This window comes from Saccopteryx bilineata, chromosome 2 (assembly GCF_036850765.1).
Source record: "Saccopteryx bilineata isolate mSacBil1 chromosome 2, mSacBil1_pri_phased_curated, whole genome shotgun sequence".
Lineage (NCBI taxonomy): Eukaryota > Metazoa > Chordata > Mammalia > Chiroptera > Emballonuridae > Saccopteryx > Saccopteryx bilineata.
Genome location: NC_089491.1, coordinates 38,021,734 through 38,039,954, shown reverse-complemented (window position 1 = coordinate 38,039,954; position 18,221 = coordinate 38,021,734). Strand labels below are relative to the sequence as shown.

Genomic DNA, 18,221 nt, shown 5'->3' with positions numbered 1-18,221 from the left:
GTATTTCTCATGCCACCATTACTCTGACGTCATGTCGCCATTGTGTTTCTGTATGGGTGTATATTGGTGTCCATGTCACTTTATTTGATGGAAGAATAAAACTACCTCATTCTGTGGGATTCTGACTGACCATATTCTCAAGGTGTTGGATGGCACAGGACCCCAGGGGAATGACAAGGATTGTGTCTTTGTGGGAGCACTTACCACAATTAGAGTAGTTCTCTTTGTGATTCCTGACTCTGGAGGTCCCGTGGTCTGACCTAGAATTTGCATCAGGATAGGGCCCGCTGGTATGGGAGACCCCATCTCTCACCAGCTATGATTAGAATAGATTGTTTTAGGATATGGAGCAGAAAGCATGTTTAGGGGACTCTTTGATACCATCCTCTGTTATCTATAGAATTAGAATCCCCCAGGTTACCTCCCCACTACCTTCCCCACTCCACTTCCATCCTTTAGGATTTGAGATATATCAGAAAGAGAGTGGCTCCAGCTGCTGGCACTAGAAAGCAAAACCGTATCCATATTCTGTGGGGCTTCTATCCTTATACTTAGATATATAGAGGGTTGGGGGAATAGGACAGAAAATGGGATGAGGAAGGGGCAGATCAGGAAAAATATTTTAAAGAAGAAACAGATTAGAGAAAATACTATTTAATTAGGCCATTTTGGCTTGACTCTTTATTAATACATAGTCAGAAATTAGAGAAAAAATAGCCAATGAGCACATGAAAGATGTTTAATGTCATTAGCCGTCAGAGAAATACAAATCAAAACCATAAGATACTACTTCACATCACTAGGATAGCTAAAATAACAAAGATGACCAGACAATAATAAGTATTGGGAAGGATATTGAAATTTTAACCTTTATACATTGTTGATGGGAATGTAAAATGATGCATCTATTTTGGAAAGCAGTCTAACAGTTACTGAAAAAGTTAGGTATTGAGTTATCATATAACCCAGCAATTCCATTCCTAGGCATATAGCCAAGAGAAATGAAAATATATATCTACACAGAAACTTGTACATGAATGTTCATGGCAGCATTATTCACAATAGCAAAAAAAGTAGTAACAACCCAAAAGGCCATCAGTGGATGAATGGATAAATAACATATGGTACAATGAATTATTCAGTCACTAAAAGGAATGACATACTGACATTTGGTACAATGTGGATGAACCTTGAAAGCATTGTGCTAAGTGAAAAAGCCAGTCACAAAAGGCCACATATTGTATGGTTTCATTTATATGAAATGTCCACAATAGGCAAATCTATAGAAATAGAAAGTAGATTAGTTGTTGCCAGGAGCTAGATCAAAGGGAATGGAAATGAATGCTAATGGGTGTGGGGTTTCTTTTGGGGGTGATGAAAGTGTTCTGGAATTAGATTGTGATGATGGTTGCACAACTTTATGAATAAAATATTTTTTAAAAACTGAATTGTATACTTAAAAGCAGGGGTCCTCAAACTTTTTACACAGGGGACCAGTTCACTGTCCCTCAGACTGTTGGAGGGCCGGACTATAAAAAATACTATGAAAAAATCCCTATGCACACTGCACATATCTTATTTTAAAGTAAAAAAACAAAACAGGAATAAAAACAATATTTAAAATAAAGAACAAGTAGATTTAAATCAACAAACTGACCAGTATTTCAATGGGAACTATGGGCCTGCTTTTGGCTAATGAGATGGTCAATGTGCTCCTCTCACTGACCACCAATGAAAGAGGTGCCCCTTCTGGAAGTGCAGCAGGGGCCGGATAAATGGCCTCGGGGCCGCATGCGGCCCGTGGGCCGTAGTTTGGGGACCCCTGCTTAAAAGGCTGGCTTTTATGTTATCTACATTATATCTCAAGTGTTTTTAAAAGTTAAGTGTTACACACAGGATGGCTCTTATGTCTTATTCTGGTTCCCAGAAGCCACAGTACTTTTTATGGGCTAGTTTGGAGACCCTTTTTACCTCTCAGAACACATGAATTAGGTTATATTCTCAGAGAGCATTTCCACAAACTTGCTTCAGAAAGAGTCATAAAACATTTTCAGATCTTTTGACTAGCTTCCTACTACTAACCTTAATAGAAACCCTTAGCAGAGCGTGACTATGCTACAGCCTATTAACCACTGATGATAAACCTATGAGTCAAGCTTCAAAACCCCACTCATGCAGAAGCATAGCTCTAAGACCTCCAGAACAGGGATCCGCAAACAGGCCATACAAAAATAAGTGGCAGTCAGGATTTGGCCCCAGAGCCCTGGGTTGCCCACCAGAAGAGAAAAGAAAAACGGAAGGGATAAGTAAGAAATACTATTAACACAGGCTGCTAAATTATTTGTTGAAGTATTAAGAAACTGTCAGTGTACTGTTAAGCTTGCCAACCCCTGTTATCAGTATCCTATGCAAAATCAGTTTCTGCCATTTCTTTTATTTCTTAAGAACTCTGTAAGATCTCTCAGGCTTCTGTTTCATAGCTTCCCCTGCCAACAGTACAGAGGTTTAAAAGATGGCATTCCCTACATATACTGCCTTATGTTAACTTCACCTGACAGTTATCCTCGAACACTCAGAAGTTGCACAGGGAACTAAGAGCAAAATATCAAGATGATAAGTTCTATTTCTCTTTGCTCTTATAATGCCAAAGTAAATTTTCTTGAACCCTCATTATAACAGTGATCATGTAGAACTGTTATTCATGTGCAGTTCTCAGTATACAAAATCTGCTTCTAATCCAATTCAGTTGAATATGAGTTCTGCCCTAAGCCATCCATTCTCACCCAGCCCTCTTTGTGACCAGAAATATACTGCTACATGATAGCCAGCTATAGTTAGGATATATCTTGGTGGCCAAGGAGCAAAAAGACACTAGCTCACCCAGAGAGCATTTCAGCAGTGGTCTCACTAACACTAGCTGTAGACAAATACACAATGCGTGTGTGATTTGAGATGTTCATTGAATATATGATGAAGGTAGGCAGAGAGGGAGGAAAACAAAATGAATATGTGCTTATAAAAGTAGTAATGTCTTTGATAATTTTTATAACAATTTCTTCTTTTTACTTTATTACTCTCTTATTCTCATAGACACCGTTCTGCTCTCTGTAGGGGGTAAATTATTATCCTAATTTTACAAGAAAAAAATCTAGAAGGCTTGGTTTTTCCCAGGGTCACACAGAAAATTACCTAACTAAAGTTGAAACCTGTCAGAAGTACTCTTGAACTTGATCCTCAGCTATGTTGGCCCAATCTTCAGGACATTTTGCTGAGAAAGCTCAACAGTTACTTTCTAGTTAGACTAGGTACTAGTTCCATGGTACTAACCATTAAACCCTATTTTGCTGGCATACTGGGCTTATGGGATCAGTCTGCCACTTCTTTAACTCAGCCCTAACCCAGCCCAGGTCCACTCAGTGCACCCACATCTTCCAGGACTTCGCCACTGAAGGCCTTCGCACCCTCGCTGTGGCCTATCGAGAATTGGACGAGTCATTCTTCCATGCCTGGAGCAAGAAGCACAATGAAGCCTGCTCTTCTTTGGAGAATCGGGAAGATAAAATATCAAGTGTCTGTGAAGAGATCGAAAAAGACTTAATGGTTAGTGTGAGGAAGCCAGGGACAGACTGGGGGCCTGACGGGGAATGGCAGTCAGCAGACTGAGCAAAGGCTTTCGGAGAGGCTTCTAGCAAATCAGTGGGTTCAGGCTCTCTCCGGACCCTGGATATCCTGGATATTTGAAATCCATAAATAATGAAAAAAATGTACTGTTATAAATCTCATCTTTCTGGCAATGTTTCTTATCCCAAAGCTGCTCACAGAAACTAATCTGGGAGAAATCAGGATCTAAATAACGTACAGATTAGATCATCCACAACTAATTGATGGAATACTCAAGACAAAAATATCACTCATTCATTTGACATATTTATTAAGTGCTTCCTACATGCCAGGCACTTTTTAAAGCCCTGAGCATATAGCAGTAAACAACACAGACTAAAAAGTAACATATATAGTATGTTAGATGGTCAAAGTGCTGTGGGAGGAAACAAAGCCAGAAAGATAGCTGGGAGTATCAGCATGTGTATAGGGAACAAAGTAGGTGCTTAGTCTTCACTGTGAAGGAGATACTGAGCACAGACCTCAAGACGGTGGCAAGCCAAGCAGATCTCTGGGGGTTTAACTTGACAGAAGGAGTGCCAAGAACAAAGGTCCTGAAACAGGAGCAGGCCTAACCTGTTCATTGAACAGCAAGGCAGCTAGGGTGCTGGTACAGTGAAAGTAAGGAGAAGAGAATAAAGACAAAGAGGTAGTAGAGCATCCTGAAAGGCCAATATAAGAACTTATAGTGAGATATGGAAAAGCATTGAAGAGTTCAACCAAAGAGGTAATGTGATAGCTTTGAAAATGGTGTCTCTGGCTGCCATGCTGCAATTGTACTATAGGGGAGCAAGCACAGACCCAGGGAGACCAATTAGAAGGCAGTTGCAATAATACAGCTGGAACCAGATAGAAGTAGTAGAAGTGGTAAGGAATGGTCAAATTCTGTACATTTTTAAAAGAGCCAACAGCCAACAGAATTTGCTGATCAATTAGATTATAGGATATTAGAAAAAGAGAGGTCAAGGATGACCCCAGAGTTTTTGACCAGACTGATACGGGATGGCTCTGCTATAAAAAGAGAAATCACTGATACCAAATGGGAAAATGTGTAGGTCCTAAAGGTCACACATAGTCAGTTCAGTGGTTAGTATTTCTAGACTTTCCTTCTAGAGGCCCAGCAGAAATTATTAATAGTAGTTTGTCAGTTCCTCAGACTCAGTCCTAGAGCTCATCCCTGTGGTCAGCATTGTTGCAGTTTCATAGAGAGAAGGCATGGTGTTGGACTGAGATGTTGGACTAAGATGTAGGGGCTCCCTTGTCTGGAACCCACTGCTTTTGGAGACCAAAGCATGCTATGAAGGGAGGGAGAAGTGAAACAAACAGCTAGTTTAGAAGTGCCTTGTTATTCCTGCCTATCCAGGTATTATGTTATTCCTGGTATCCAGGCAAGGGAGCCCCTACATCTTATTCCAGTTTTTCTTTCAACTCTACAAAAGCTTGAGTGAACTTCTTTTATTTGTATTTACTGTGGCCTTCTAAGGTTTTAAGGCCTTTTCCCATGAAAAGGGAGATAACCAGATTAAAAGCATCTCAGTCCAACACCAAACAAACAGCATGATGTATGACTTAGGCAAGTCTCTTCCCTCTTTGGTCCCCAATATTCTGTGTTCTCAAATTTGATTTCAGCATATGGTTGAAAAGCTGCATCTGTTGAAAGGTAGAGTGTGTTATGTTTTATATCACTGGGGTCCTCGTGCCACAACAGAGCCCGTTTACAGAGGATGCTGAAGTGCAGTTGAAATGTTGGGTTGCAATAAATTCTGTGACTCTCCTTTTTCCTTACTCATTGATATCTCTGTTCAAAGTTGTTAGGGGCCACAGCCGTGGAAGATAAGCTGCAGGATGGCGTACCTCAGACAATCAAAATTCTGAACAAAGCCAAAATTAAAATATGGGTTTTAACCGGAGATAAGCAAGGTAAAGGGGAATACCTCACCTGACGATCCTCTTCCCTATCCACCTTAGCCATTGCTTTTTCTTTGTTTCTTATCCATTTATTTGAAAAATACCATATAATATAGGTCAAGTCCTTACAGAACAACTCCATTTCCAGTCTTACATACAATTTGCCAACTATGTACTTTATGCCAGATGCTGTTTAACCATTGAGGACACAGACGTTTGTCATTGGAGGCTCACAAGCTAAACATTTATGAGTTGTCTTTGACTGTACCTTCTCTGTTGTACCAAGGACTTCTTCTCATACCATCAATTCCTCTGAAAATCTTCTTGGCTCTGTCATCACCATAGTTCAGCCTTTGTACCCTGTTGGCTAAACTTCTGCAAAAACTTCTTTACTGATCTCTCTGTCTGTTGCCCTTATGAATTTCAGAACCATCAGTTTAATCTTCCTAAAACACTCTACTTTTATGATGTTACTCCTCTGCTCAGGTACCTACAGCAACTCCACATGGTAGTTGAACTCCACTGTCTGGCCTTCAAGAACTTGATAATCTGTTGCTGCCTGCACATCCTTATCTCCATCCATATCTTCAGTATGTCCTAAAGCAAGCTAATTCCTACTCTAGGGCCTCTGTTTGAGTCGTTTCCCATTTGAAATATGTTTTTTTCTTCCCCTAAACAAGTCTTATTCATCCTCAAGGCCTTTCTCCAAGAGATGTTTTATGACAATTGCAACTCTCCTCTGAATATCAATACCACTTACAGCCAAGGTTCAGGACTTAATTTTTTTTTAATTTTCCCTTTAGTTTAAATTTATTCTGAATTTCCTATTTCTTGATATAAAGGAAAGACTACAACCTAAACATACCTGAGTCTTCCATAAAATCTAGCATAGAAATGTGCAGTTTGGGTCAAGGAGATACATCCTGATTGCCTGGAGAAGTGGATATAAACTGGAATTGCTTTAAGAAACAGGGGAAGGATTTATAGAGAAGGCTAAGCCAGAATGATCCCAGTTATTGATAAATAACTCACAAGTCTATATCAAGCAGACAATCTCCTATGGATGTTTGAATATGGTCTCCACTGACTCATGAAAAATAGACTTTGACTGCATCCATGGCAAATGTGGACAAATGGACTCTGTAGCCCACTGTGCCTATGTAAGTGTATACTGTGAAAACATCTTGTTCTAGCCAAAATGCAACCTGTGTTCCCCCTTCCCTGCAGAGACTGCTGTGAACATTGCCTATGCCTGTAACATATTTAAGGATGAAATGGATGAGCTGTTTGTCTTGGAAGGCAGGGATACTGAAACTGTTCAGCAAGAGCTCAGGTACAGATGAGAGAGCCGCCATAGCTTGTCCCTGGACACAAGATTTCCTACCCATCTCTTTACTCAACATGACTCCCACACTACCAGAAGAAATAGAAAAGAAATGGAGGAAGGGAAAACAACAACCTAAAATATTTGAGAGAATTTTGTGAAGAAGCATTAGGGCTTAAGAGGTTGGAGGGGGATGGGAGAGGCGGAGCAGTGTGGTGTGTAGATGGTCAGGAATCTAAGGGAAGGACAGGTCTCAGGAGGCATTCCAGTCGGAGGTCTGGCTGGTGCTTCGCAGAGGCTCTATATCCACTTTGCCCACTTTCACTCTGAGGCACATTTGCCTTCCTAAGTTTCAGGTCAGACACTAACCACTACTTTTGGCTTTCAGGTCAGCAATGAAGAAGATGAAACCCGAGTCTCTACTGGGATCAGAGCCAATAAACAATGACTTCACCATGAGACCCAAAATGCCCTTTAGGATACCTGAGGAGGTGCCCAGTGGCAACTATGGCTTGATCATCAATGGCTACAGTCTGGTGGGCAACACAGAGCTACAGTTCTGTTTTCTTCTTCCAAGGAACTTTTTTCCTAGGTCCAGCCCACTTCAGGGAAAATTCAAGACCCATTAGTCACCCTATTCCACTTCCTTTCAGGCGCCCTTGCCTGACAAACACCTTTCCTGAGCTTTATCTAGGCAGGAATAATAAGGAAAGAGAAGCCAAGAGCATATTCCTTCCTTATCCAAATTCTTCACTACTGATGTGGCCTGTCACCTAGTGGAAGGGGGAAAGTGAGCAGAACTAGGGCCTCCAAAAAGAAACTTGTTCTTATAGCCCAGTCAACTGATTAGACCCAGTGAAAGACCCTGACCCGTTTTCCACTGGAGGCTGGAGCAGATGTGAGGATGCCTAGAACTGATATGGGGGTTTGGCCTCTCTTGGGGTGGAGCACCTTGTGAATAGCTGTACCTGACCTCTGTAGTACAAGAGAGCATGGAGGGGAGGAAGGGGCTTAGGAAGGTCCTGCCCTGAGAACCTTTGGGCATTCTGAAATGTGGGTGTGCCCTGGTGCTGCAGGCCTATGCTCTAGAAGGGAACCTGGAGTTGGAACTGCTGCAAACAGCATGCATGTGCGAGGGGGTGATCTGCTGCCGGATGACACCCCTTCAGAAGGCCCAAGTGGTAGAGCTGGTGAAGAGGTACAAGAAGGTGGTGACACTGGCCATCGGGGACGGGGCCAATGACATCGGCATGATCAAAGGCATGTGAGGGATAAAGGGTCATAGCCCCCAGGCATGGTCTTTCCCTTTCTTTCCTCTATGGGCAAAACTGATCTGGGGGACACTGTTACTGGCTCACACTCCTGCGTAGTGTATATGTTGTATATTGATAACTATTTTTCATCTACATTCATGCTCTTCTATACCAGCATTCCCGCTTATTTACACATGCATACATCAGCCCATATCCACAGGTTTGCACACATATTTAGATACACACAGCTCCCATAAGATCAGTGCATATATACACGGAACAATAGGCTGTGGTTCTACCATACCATCTTTCTGAAATGGCATCAAAGCCCACAGAAAGGACCCCTGGGCAGCAGTCATAATCTGTTCCTTTTTTGAAGGCTGTAGGCCTGCACAAAGTTAAGCTGAACACAGGGTCCTTCAACCAGAGAATTAGCTGTGAGGCCTAGTGCAGGGATCTTTTCCTCCCTAAGGCAGAGTTCTGGAGCGCTTTCCTGGCTCCCGAGGACTTATTGATGCTTTGGGCCAGTAGAAGCAATGACTGAAACTGGTTTTAATTTCAGCTGCCTGTTGTTCATTCAGCAACTTGTAGTTCTGTGAGATATGAACAACATCTAGTGGTCCTCCAGTCCAGACTCTCTCCATACAGGAAACACTAGCAGATATTCCACTTAAATACTAGAAAGTGTTCTTTCTCTCTTCCCCCAGTTTCTAGAACTCTTCTTGTTTTTGTTTTTAAGGCCTTAGAGCAGTGGTCCCCAACCTTTTTTGGGCCACGGACTGGTTTTATGTCAGAAAATGTATATTTTCACGACCAGCCTTTAGGGTGGGACGGATAAATGTATCACGTGACCGAGACAAGCGTCAAGAGTGAGTCTTAGACGGATGTAACAGAGGGAATCTGGTCATTTTTAAAAAATAAAACATCATTCAGACTTAAATATAAATAAAATGGAAATAATGTAAGTTATTTATTCTTTCTCTGTGGACTGGTACCGGTCCGCAGCCCGGGGGTTGGGGACCACTGCCTTAGAGGTTTTACTTAATCTGTTAAGCAATAAAACAAGTATGTGCCAAAAAAATCAATGAATTTGGCCTATACTACCACAGACTAATTAAAAGTTTTAAGAACTTCAGTCTTCTCTTCCATCAAGTATAGTCCTGCTTTATCTGGACAAAATCACACTAAGCTTCCTGAAGAACACAAAGTATATATATACATCACTTATTCCTCCAAACAGTTGGATTTTAGCTCCTTAGATAAACTTAAGTAATTACATATGGTGTCAGACTGGCATTCATTCTGCATTTTTAATAGATTTAAGTGGATTCAAGATATATCAAAATACGTTTACCTCAGCATCTAGACAGTAAGGCAGAGCCCAAATGGCTATAGTAGATGCAAAAACCATCCAGGACAGCTTTCTAGAACTAGACATGCCAGGCATTCTTCAGCAGCAGCAACATGTAAAGCAGGGGTCCCCAAACTTTTTACACAGGGGGCCAGTTCACTGTCCCTCAGACTGTTGGAGGGCCAGACTATAAAAAAAAACCTATGAACAAATCCCTATGCACACTGCACATATCTTGTTTTAAAGTAAAAAAAAAAAAAAAGGGAACAAATACAATATTTAAAATAAAGAACAAGTAAATTTCAATCAACAAACTGACCAGTATTTCAATGGGAACTATGCTCCTCTCACTGACCACCGATGAAAGAGGTGCCCCTTCTGGAAGTGCTGCAGGGGCCGGATAAATGGCTTCAGGGGGCCGCATGTGGCCCGTGGGCCATAGTTTGGGGACCCCTGATGTAAAGCGAAGTGCAGAAGAAGGAACTGTTTTCTGACTTATGGGATGGGGGGATTGCAATCCACAAGGAGAAAAGGCTCTACAAAGTAAGTGCCATTTTGAGCTGGGCCTAACAGTGTTTTCTAAATGTAAAATAAAGGATTTATATAACATGATCTCAACTTTCTTTTACACTTTCCAGGTTGGAATCCCAGCAAACAAGATCTGTGACTGAGAAGTTTCTGGGTTTCTTTTGCAGCTGCCCACATTGGAGTTGGCCTCAGTGGCAAGGAGGGAATGCAGGCAATGCTCAACAGTGACTTCGCCTTCTCCCAGTTCCGCTATCTTCAGCGTCTACTCTTGGTCCATGGCCGCTGGTCCTATAATCGCATGTGCAAGTTTCTCAGCTACTTCTTTTACAAAAACTTTGCCTTTACTCTGGTGCACTTCTGGTATTCCTTCTACAATGGGTTCTCTGCCCAGGTAAGAGGTCAAGTGGCATTTCCTACTTTGGTCAACTGAGTCTTCTCTATTCACTCCTACTTCAGCCAGCTCAGACTGTTTTTCTCCTCTGGAGACCAAATGCATGAAAAGCTCCTATCCATCCATGAAGCTTCTCACTCATGCTTATCCCATCTCCTAACCCTACACTTCACCTTAGATATCCAAACTCTGGCTCTGACCTGGCCTTGACTCCTCCTACCTTCAGAATGCTCCCATAAGATACTTCACTTTTTACCTGATATTAGAGACCTAGAGTTTCCAAACATATATAATGGGGGGAAATTGATATAGTTTCTTTCTATTTCTTTAAGCTTCCAAAGTAATCTCTGTGGAACAGGCTAAGCCCCAAGGGGCCGTTGGGTCTTGCCAGAGAGGCTGGTTATGGTGTTCACCTATAGCCATACTTGAAAACACAGCTTCCCTTTATTTCTCCTTCCCCACCCCAACATCCTCCACTCCATCCCCCAAAACACACTTTTTTATTTTTTTTTATTTTATAATTTTATTTTTTTAATGGGGTGACATCAATAAATCAGGATACATATATTCAAAGATAACAAGTCCAGGTTATCTTGTCGTTCAATTATGTTGCATACCCACCACCCAAAGTCAGATTGTCCTCTGTCACCTTCTATCTTGTTTTCTTTGTGCCCCTCCCACCCCCTATCCCTCTCCCATTCCCCCCTCCCCCCCGTAACCACCACACTCTTATCAATGTCTCTTAGTTTCACTATTATGTCCCACCTACGTATGGAATAATACAGTTCCTGCAAAACACACTCTTGTTGCTCTAATGAATGCATTTTTCAAACTATAAGGGTAAGTTTATTTAGAAAAGTCACAGAGGTAGAAGAAGTGAACCATAGAAGAAATTGGCTCAGGAAACAAACTACAGAGGCAGAAGTAGGGAAGGCCCTTGAAGTTTAGGAGAAAGAGTCAAGAAAAACATGCCTGGGGAAGAGGGTAGGGAAAGGTGCAGGCATGTACTGTAGAGAGAGTTGCACTGGGTCCCCTATCCTGAGGGCTTTCGGGAGAATCTCAATAGACTATTCATGAGTTTTCTAGGTGTGTCTCCTCAGGGGGTCGTTAGTCAGTGCAGCTGGTCCTAAGGTCAACCATGGCATCAGTCACTGTCTGGTTTGGCTGCTTTTCTGAGCCTGGAACTGAAACACAGCTGAAGCCTAGATGTCATCCCCAGGGGTTAATACAGTGTGTCCGTAAAGTCATGGTGCACTTTTGACCGGTCACAGGAAAGCAACAAAAGATGATAGAAATGTGAAATCTGCACCAAATAAAAGGAAAACTTTCCCAGTTTCTGTAGGATGATGTGGCAGCATGTGCGCATGCACAGATGATGACGTAACACCATGTATACAGCGGAGTGGCCCGTGGCCATGCCAGTCCAGATGTGGACGGTACAGAGGGAAAGTTCAGTGTGTTTTGTGGCTCGCTAAATTTGAATCCATGACCAAAGTGCAACGTGAATATTGGCGCGTTTATAACGAAGCGCCACCACATAGGAATAACATTACTCAATGGGATAAGCAGTTGAAGGAATCGGCAGTTTGGTGGAGAAACCCTGTTCTGGTAGGCCATCAGTCAGTGATGAGTCTGTAGAGGCTATATGGGATAGCTACCTAAGGAGCCCTAAAAAATCTGTGCGTGAGCCCACATAGAACTGCACTGTATAGGTATGAAACTGGGAGTTTTCCTTTTATTTGGTGCAGATTTCACATTTCTATCGTCTTTTGTTGGTTTCCTGTGACCGGTCAAAAGTGCACCATGACTACGGACACACTGTATACTTAAGGGAGTGGTCACACAAGGCTTGTAGATTTGCCTGTTGCTAGGTACCTGGAGCTCTCTGCCCTGGTGAGCCTTGGCCTAGCTTTCTTACTCCGCTTATGCCTATCTAACCACCTACTACAGTTCTGCAGATGAAAAAGGTGCTATAATAAATCATAAATTTCTAACTGGGCCGGTCATGGTGGGTAGTCACACCCCAGACCTATAGCTTCTTTGGTGAAAGGTTTTTAAGCAAGCCCTGTTCTTAAAATACCCTGTTCTTGTGTATCTAGATCTGCTCGAATAAATTCATCCCACATTTGAATATTTAGTCTCTCCCAAAATAGTGAGGAGAGGTGACAGCTGGATTTTGATGTTCCACAAGGAGTCCCTTTTCCTATGAGAAGTTTCTCAAAAGTCTCTCAAAGATTCCCAAGAGAAACAACCTTAGGAACAATGGAAAATCCCTACTACCTCTGTTGCCTTAGGCTCCAGGAGAAACAGACTGGTCAGCAGACAATAGTGGACGTGTATACCTGCAGTGTCTAACAGCAGGTCTGGTTTGTGGGAGGTGTAAGTGTGTGTATGTCTGTGTTGCTGCTGACCTCTTGTGGCTGGTAAGAAAAGGAGTCCCCACTAGGCCCCAGGATGAAATAGCTAGGGAAGGGTCACTAGGCCTATTCGGCTTGCCAGTATTAGAAAGTGTCCAGTTTTATAGAGAGCTATTGAATGCCATAAAGTAGATAAAGAAAAAATCCCAGAGGCTTACATGTCTGGGAGTGCAGGGGTACAATGTGCATTCCCTAGCAGCCACTCTGGGCCCTTTCTGTGCAGGGAGGGGCAGTACAAGTCATGGTCCAAATCAACCTTGTAAATTTGGCCTCAAACAAGCTTGATAGAACGTTGCCCTCAGCCTGGCAGCCAGATTTGTAAATAGATTAGGAGCAACGAGAGACTAGAGTCAGCCTTCTTAGTCAGATTTCTGAAACTGAAATCCTGCTCTCGGTTAGTGTAGTGATGTGTACGTGGGGGGCATAAGGAGTTCTCTGGGACCAGGAGGTGGAGCTGGGACTTTGGAGAAGAGCAGAATCTAAGAAATCTCCTTGGTATTCTTCCAGACAGTTTATGATACCTGGTTTATCACTTTCTACAACCTGGTCTACACCTCCCTTCCCATCCTGGCCTTGAGTCTATTTGACCAGGTAAGACTAGCAACAAGCCTCTGAGGGCTGAAGCCCCTGGGCCCTTGAGGAGTATTCCCAAGAATGAGGAGGACAGGAAGAGCTGGGCTCTACAAAGTCAAGTGTAAATGGGCCAATCTCTACAGCAAGGAAGGGAGCTCATCACCTAGACAGCTATCATGGGATAAAGTAAATAACCCTCCACACAGAATAATCATCAGTTTTAGAAATCAAAGTTTTCTTGCAGCTGTTTTGTCTTTGTAGATAGAAATATGGAAATTGTGCTGTAAAATAAATTGAGTCTGTATAAAAATAGGGAAATAAAATGGTCATTGGGCAGTACTAGGTAAAGCAAGGGGCTTCAAGAGAGGAGAGACCCATACAGAGATAATGAGATAACCCAATGCAGGGAGGCCTAGATGAGGGTCCTTGAAGGCCAGGCATGGGAGTATGGGTATGGTACCTTTGAGTTATCAGGAGTCAGCCTAAGGAAGCCATCTGTCCCTGTCAGAAATTTCTTTGGTATTGGGGGTCCTGGTGCCCTACCTACCTCTCCTCTTCTACTCGGATCTCCAGTCCTGGGCACATGGAATAGAAAAGGAGTCTCCATGAGGGCAGCTTGAGCGCAGGGTCGCTGGCTTGGATGTGGGATCATAGACATGACCCCATGGCTGTTGGCTTGAGCCTAAAGATCACTGGCTTAAAGCCCAAGGTCACCATCTTGAGCAAGGGGTCACTGGCTCAGCTGTAGCCCCCTAGTCAAGGCACATATGAGAAAGCAATCAATGAATAACTGAGGTACTGCAACAAAGAATTGATACTTCTCCTCTCTCTCTCTCTTCCTGTCTGTCAGTCCCTACCTGTCCCTCTCTCTGTCTCCCTTGCTAAATTAAAAAAAAAAAGTCTCCAAAGAGGAATAAGGTAACTGAAAGAGAATATCATGGCATCATAGTTCCTGATCTACAGCAGGGTAGGAAGGAAAATTCTCCATAAAGTAGCTGTTAGCCTGAAAGCAGCAAGAGGGATAAGTTGTGTCACTCAACAGTCCTAACCAGTTTCAATGGTCTAATTCTAAGGACCCACAACCTCTTCAAACAAGCCCCAAGCTTTGTTATCCAGAGTTTCAGATTTAGGAGACAAGGATGATTCAATGTCATCCACAAAGAGAATCCTCTTACCTGAGTTGACCAGGAGCTGTGGGAATGGGAGGAACATCACAGAATATGGATACCTCCAAGGGACTAACTGGTCCCCATTGACTTCCCCCTCTCCTCCCTCTGGCTTTTGACTATTCAACCAAAAGAACACTTAAAACTGGGAACTCATATCCCAACTGCCTTCCCAACCCCAAGATCCAGTCTTCCCTTCCAGCTACCCCAATCCTAATTGCCCCTTTTCTTAAAGTCCCCAATCCTAACTGCTTCTAAGTCCTTCCCACCATCTTGACCTTCTCCTAGCTTTCTTCCATTACCTAGATCCTTGCCCAGAGAGTAGGACTTCAGGAAGTGTCTGTGGTCACTGCTGTTCTCTGGTTCCACTTCTCAAGTAATCCATGAGGAAACTCCTAGGCAGCCTGGCAGCAGACTCATTGTGGGGAGAAGCCTCTACTCTGATGGAAATGGGACCTTCATGAGCCTTCCTCCCTACCTTCTGGTGCTTCCAGGATGTGAATGAAACGTGGAGCCTACACTTTCCAGAGCTGTATGATCCAGGCCAGCATAACCTCTATTTCAACAAGAAGAAATTTGTGATGTGTTTGGTGCATGGGATCTACAGTTCCTTTGTGCTGTTCTTTATACCCATGGGGACCGTTTTGAATGCAGTGCGCAGTGATGGGAAGGAAATGTCTGACTACCAGTCCTTCTCCCTGATAGTACAGACCTCCTTGCTTTGGGTGGTCACAATGCAGGTGTGGATAGTGGTGGGGTAGGGTAAGGGGAATGGATGGGGAGATTCTCTGAAAGAAAGGGAAGGAAGGAAGGTGGGAAGGGAGAATCCTCCATTACAGAATTGGAGAGAAGTCAGGTAGCTGATATAGGTCCTAGGTTATAGAATATTGCACATAAGAGGATATTTTTCAGATTGCCCTGGAGACCACCTACTGGACGATTATAAACCACTTCTTCATCTGGGGTAGCCTGGGTTTCTACTTTTGCATGTTGTTCTTCCTGTACAGTGATGGCTTGTGCCTAATGGTCCCCAGTGTCTTCGAATTCTTAGGTAAGGCTCTGCCCACTGTGTGGCGAGGGAGTGGGAGGTAGGGGTAGGCAGTATGAATCAAATATATTTGCTTAATGAATGCTTATAGAGAAACTATTACTATGTGCTAGGCTCTGTGCATATAGATAGGAGTAAGACATAATCTTTGCCTAAAAGGACTCATAGTCTAGCTAGGGGAAATCTCTTACCTTATAGAGTTTTAAAATATTTTTCAAATTTCTTATTTAATTTGATCTTTACAATCTTCCTCTGAGGTAGTCACACAAAACTATCAGCATCATTTTAGAAACTAGAGGTTTTAATTTTGTGTGTGTGTGCCCTGACTGGGAATTGAACCTGCAGCCTTGGTGTATGGGGACTACGCTCTATCTGATTGAGCTGCCCATCCAGGGCAGAAACTGCTTTTTAACGTATGAATGGATTTTGGCACAGGAGGAGCAAGTGCGTTTCAGATAGATTCGGAAGGTACATTAGAGATCCATGTGTACCGCCCATTGGCGAGAAGTTTTAAAATTTTAAACGACTCAAATCTAGGTCTCCTGGTTCCCAGTCCTATATTCTTTCCACCATGGCATACTGCCAAGTTAATACTGTCTCCCATATTAACTTCCCTGTCTCATCTCCACTCTGATGAGGACAAGATAAAGAGAAGGAGTAGATATGTAGATGTAGCTGACTCCCATCTCTCATCAAGCCATTCATTTTCCCCCTCCAATGTCCCTTATCCCATTTTTATATCCAATGCTCTAGGATTTCTATAACCTGCCTCCCACCTCCCCTGCCTCGCCCAGCCTTTAAAGGGAGACAAAGTCATGTGAATCCAGTGACTTTGGCTGTACAAAGATCTCACTGCAACCCTTTTGCATTTATTTATTTCTCAGGAGCCTAAACTGTTTCCAAATCAATAACTTCCTTCTTTGGACTACAGAGGTATCTAAGTCTGGCTGACCGCCCCTTTCTCTAGGCTCGGGTTCAGCCTTTCCTCTCCTGGCTCATTGTTTACAGGTGTGACAAAGAACACTGTGAGCATGCCACAACTGTGGCTGAGTGTTGTCCTCAGCGTGGTCCTCTGTATGTTGCCTCCCATTGGGTACCAGTTTCTCAAACCACTATTCTGGCCCTTGCATGTGGATAAGGTGAGTGGAACTACTGAGATATAGTTCAATCCATGACCCTCTTTGCCTTTGCCTTTGTGGATAAAAACCCTGTCCTCCCATGCTCTGGCTATAGGTTATTGACAGGATTCATCGCATGAAACATGCATAGTCACCGCCAGTCCAGGATAAACTGAAACGTGTAAAGCACACAACGTTCTGCCTATGCATTCTCCCACAATCAGGGCTTTGGGACCCTCATCACTTCTGGCAAGTTTATGAAGTCCAAGTAGCACAAGAAAACAGCTACTTAAAAAGTAGAAACCTTTAGGGAAACCCCAAAGGAGTCAATCATTGCTCTTCCTCCCTTGTAGTCATCTAACTTAGGAGATTTTAGGGTCCCTGGGAAAGCAGCATAAGCCTGCTCTTCCACTCTCACTCTGGGGGTTAAGCCTCTTCATTCCCTAGGAGGCTGTGCCCCAGGTAAGGCAAGCAGAGATAAAGAAAGAGCTCCCAGCTATCTGTCAGTATTGCAGCATTTCAAGAAAAAGTGACGTTAGGCCTTCCTTCTACCAAACCTTCTAACTTTTAGTCCAGTCAAGCACATGTAGGAGTAGTGGGTGAAGAGGAGCAGTGTGGGAAAGGGAAAAGAAAGTAGAATCTAAGAACCTTGCTCTGGGCCTTGTTTTCCCTCCACAGAGCAACCATTAGCCCTGCCAGGGCCCCACACAGTCATAGTGCTATTTAGGTACCCTTCTCAGGTTTATCTGCGGGAATTCAGGAGGAGTCTTTTGCTGGCCTTGGTTAGCAAAAGGAGAAGACATCTATGAAAAGTTAGTCATAAGAAGGTGAAGAAGAGTTTCTGGACCAAAAAGAGAAAAAAAATGGAGGTGGTTCTTGCTTAAGACAGCTCAAGATTTTGCTGCTTTCTCCTCTCTTTGATGCCTTTGACCCAAAAACTAATATCTTTTCAGGCCTCAGAAGTAGGAGGGGGAGACTGCAGGGGATTAAATCTTTCCTTGAGGGGATATAGCCATAATTGGTGAACATCTATCTTCATTCCATAAAATTATTTTGAGAAGAAATTGTATGTACTTGGGAAATTGTTAAGAAGTCAATGGAATAATAAAATGCTTATTTTGGAATGGAGAGATTTCTATGGTCTGTGGGGCCCCAGAGACAATAATATAGTCCAAGCAATATCACTGAACCATAGACCCCACCACCCTTCCCATTCAAATTAAACCAGTATTTCCCTTACCCCCTTTTTCTCTCCTTTTAAAACTCCATCCCACTTTTTTTTGTGAGAGAGGGAGAGAGAGAGAGAGAGAGAGAGAGACAGGGACAGGTAGAGACAGACAGACTGGAAGAGAGAGAGAGATGAGTAGCATCAATTCTTTGTTGCAGCACCTTAGTTTTTCAATGATTGCTTTCTCATACGTGCCTTGACGGGGGTGGGGGGAGGCTCCAGCAGAGCGAGTGACCTCTTGCTCAAGCCAGCAACC

General features: G+C 43.1%; 1 protein-coding gene across 1 annotated transcript in view; it reads left to right on the top strand.

Moving 5' to 3' along the window:
- The window catches only part of LOC136324243 (phospholipid-transporting ATPase FetA-like), a 165,122-nt gene extending 147,295 nt beyond the window's left edge, over positions 1–17,827 (top strand). Inside the window, exons 19-29 of the mRNA XM_066256826.1 lie at positions 3,436–3,600; positions 5,469–5,580; positions 6,796–6,901; positions 7,281–7,428; positions 7,969–8,152; positions 10,192–10,415; positions 13,340–13,423; positions 15,066–15,311; positions 15,484–15,622; positions 16,628–16,758; positions 16,853–17,827. Coding sequence (XP_066112923.1) covers positions 3,436–3,600; positions 5,469–5,580; positions 6,796–6,901; positions 7,281–7,428; positions 7,969–8,152; positions 10,192–10,415; positions 13,340–13,423; positions 15,066–15,311; positions 15,484–15,622; positions 16,628–16,758; positions 16,853–16,888 — 1,575 coding nt within the window. The 3' untranslated portion in view covers positions 16,889–17,827. The remainder of the gene's footprint in view (positions 1–3,435; positions 3,601–5,468; positions 5,581–6,795; positions 6,902–7,280; positions 7,429–7,968; positions 8,153–10,191; positions 10,416–13,339; positions 13,424–15,065; positions 15,312–15,483; positions 15,623–16,627; positions 16,759–16,852) is intronic.
- The last annotated feature ends 394 nt before the right edge of the window (positions 17,828–18,221 follow it).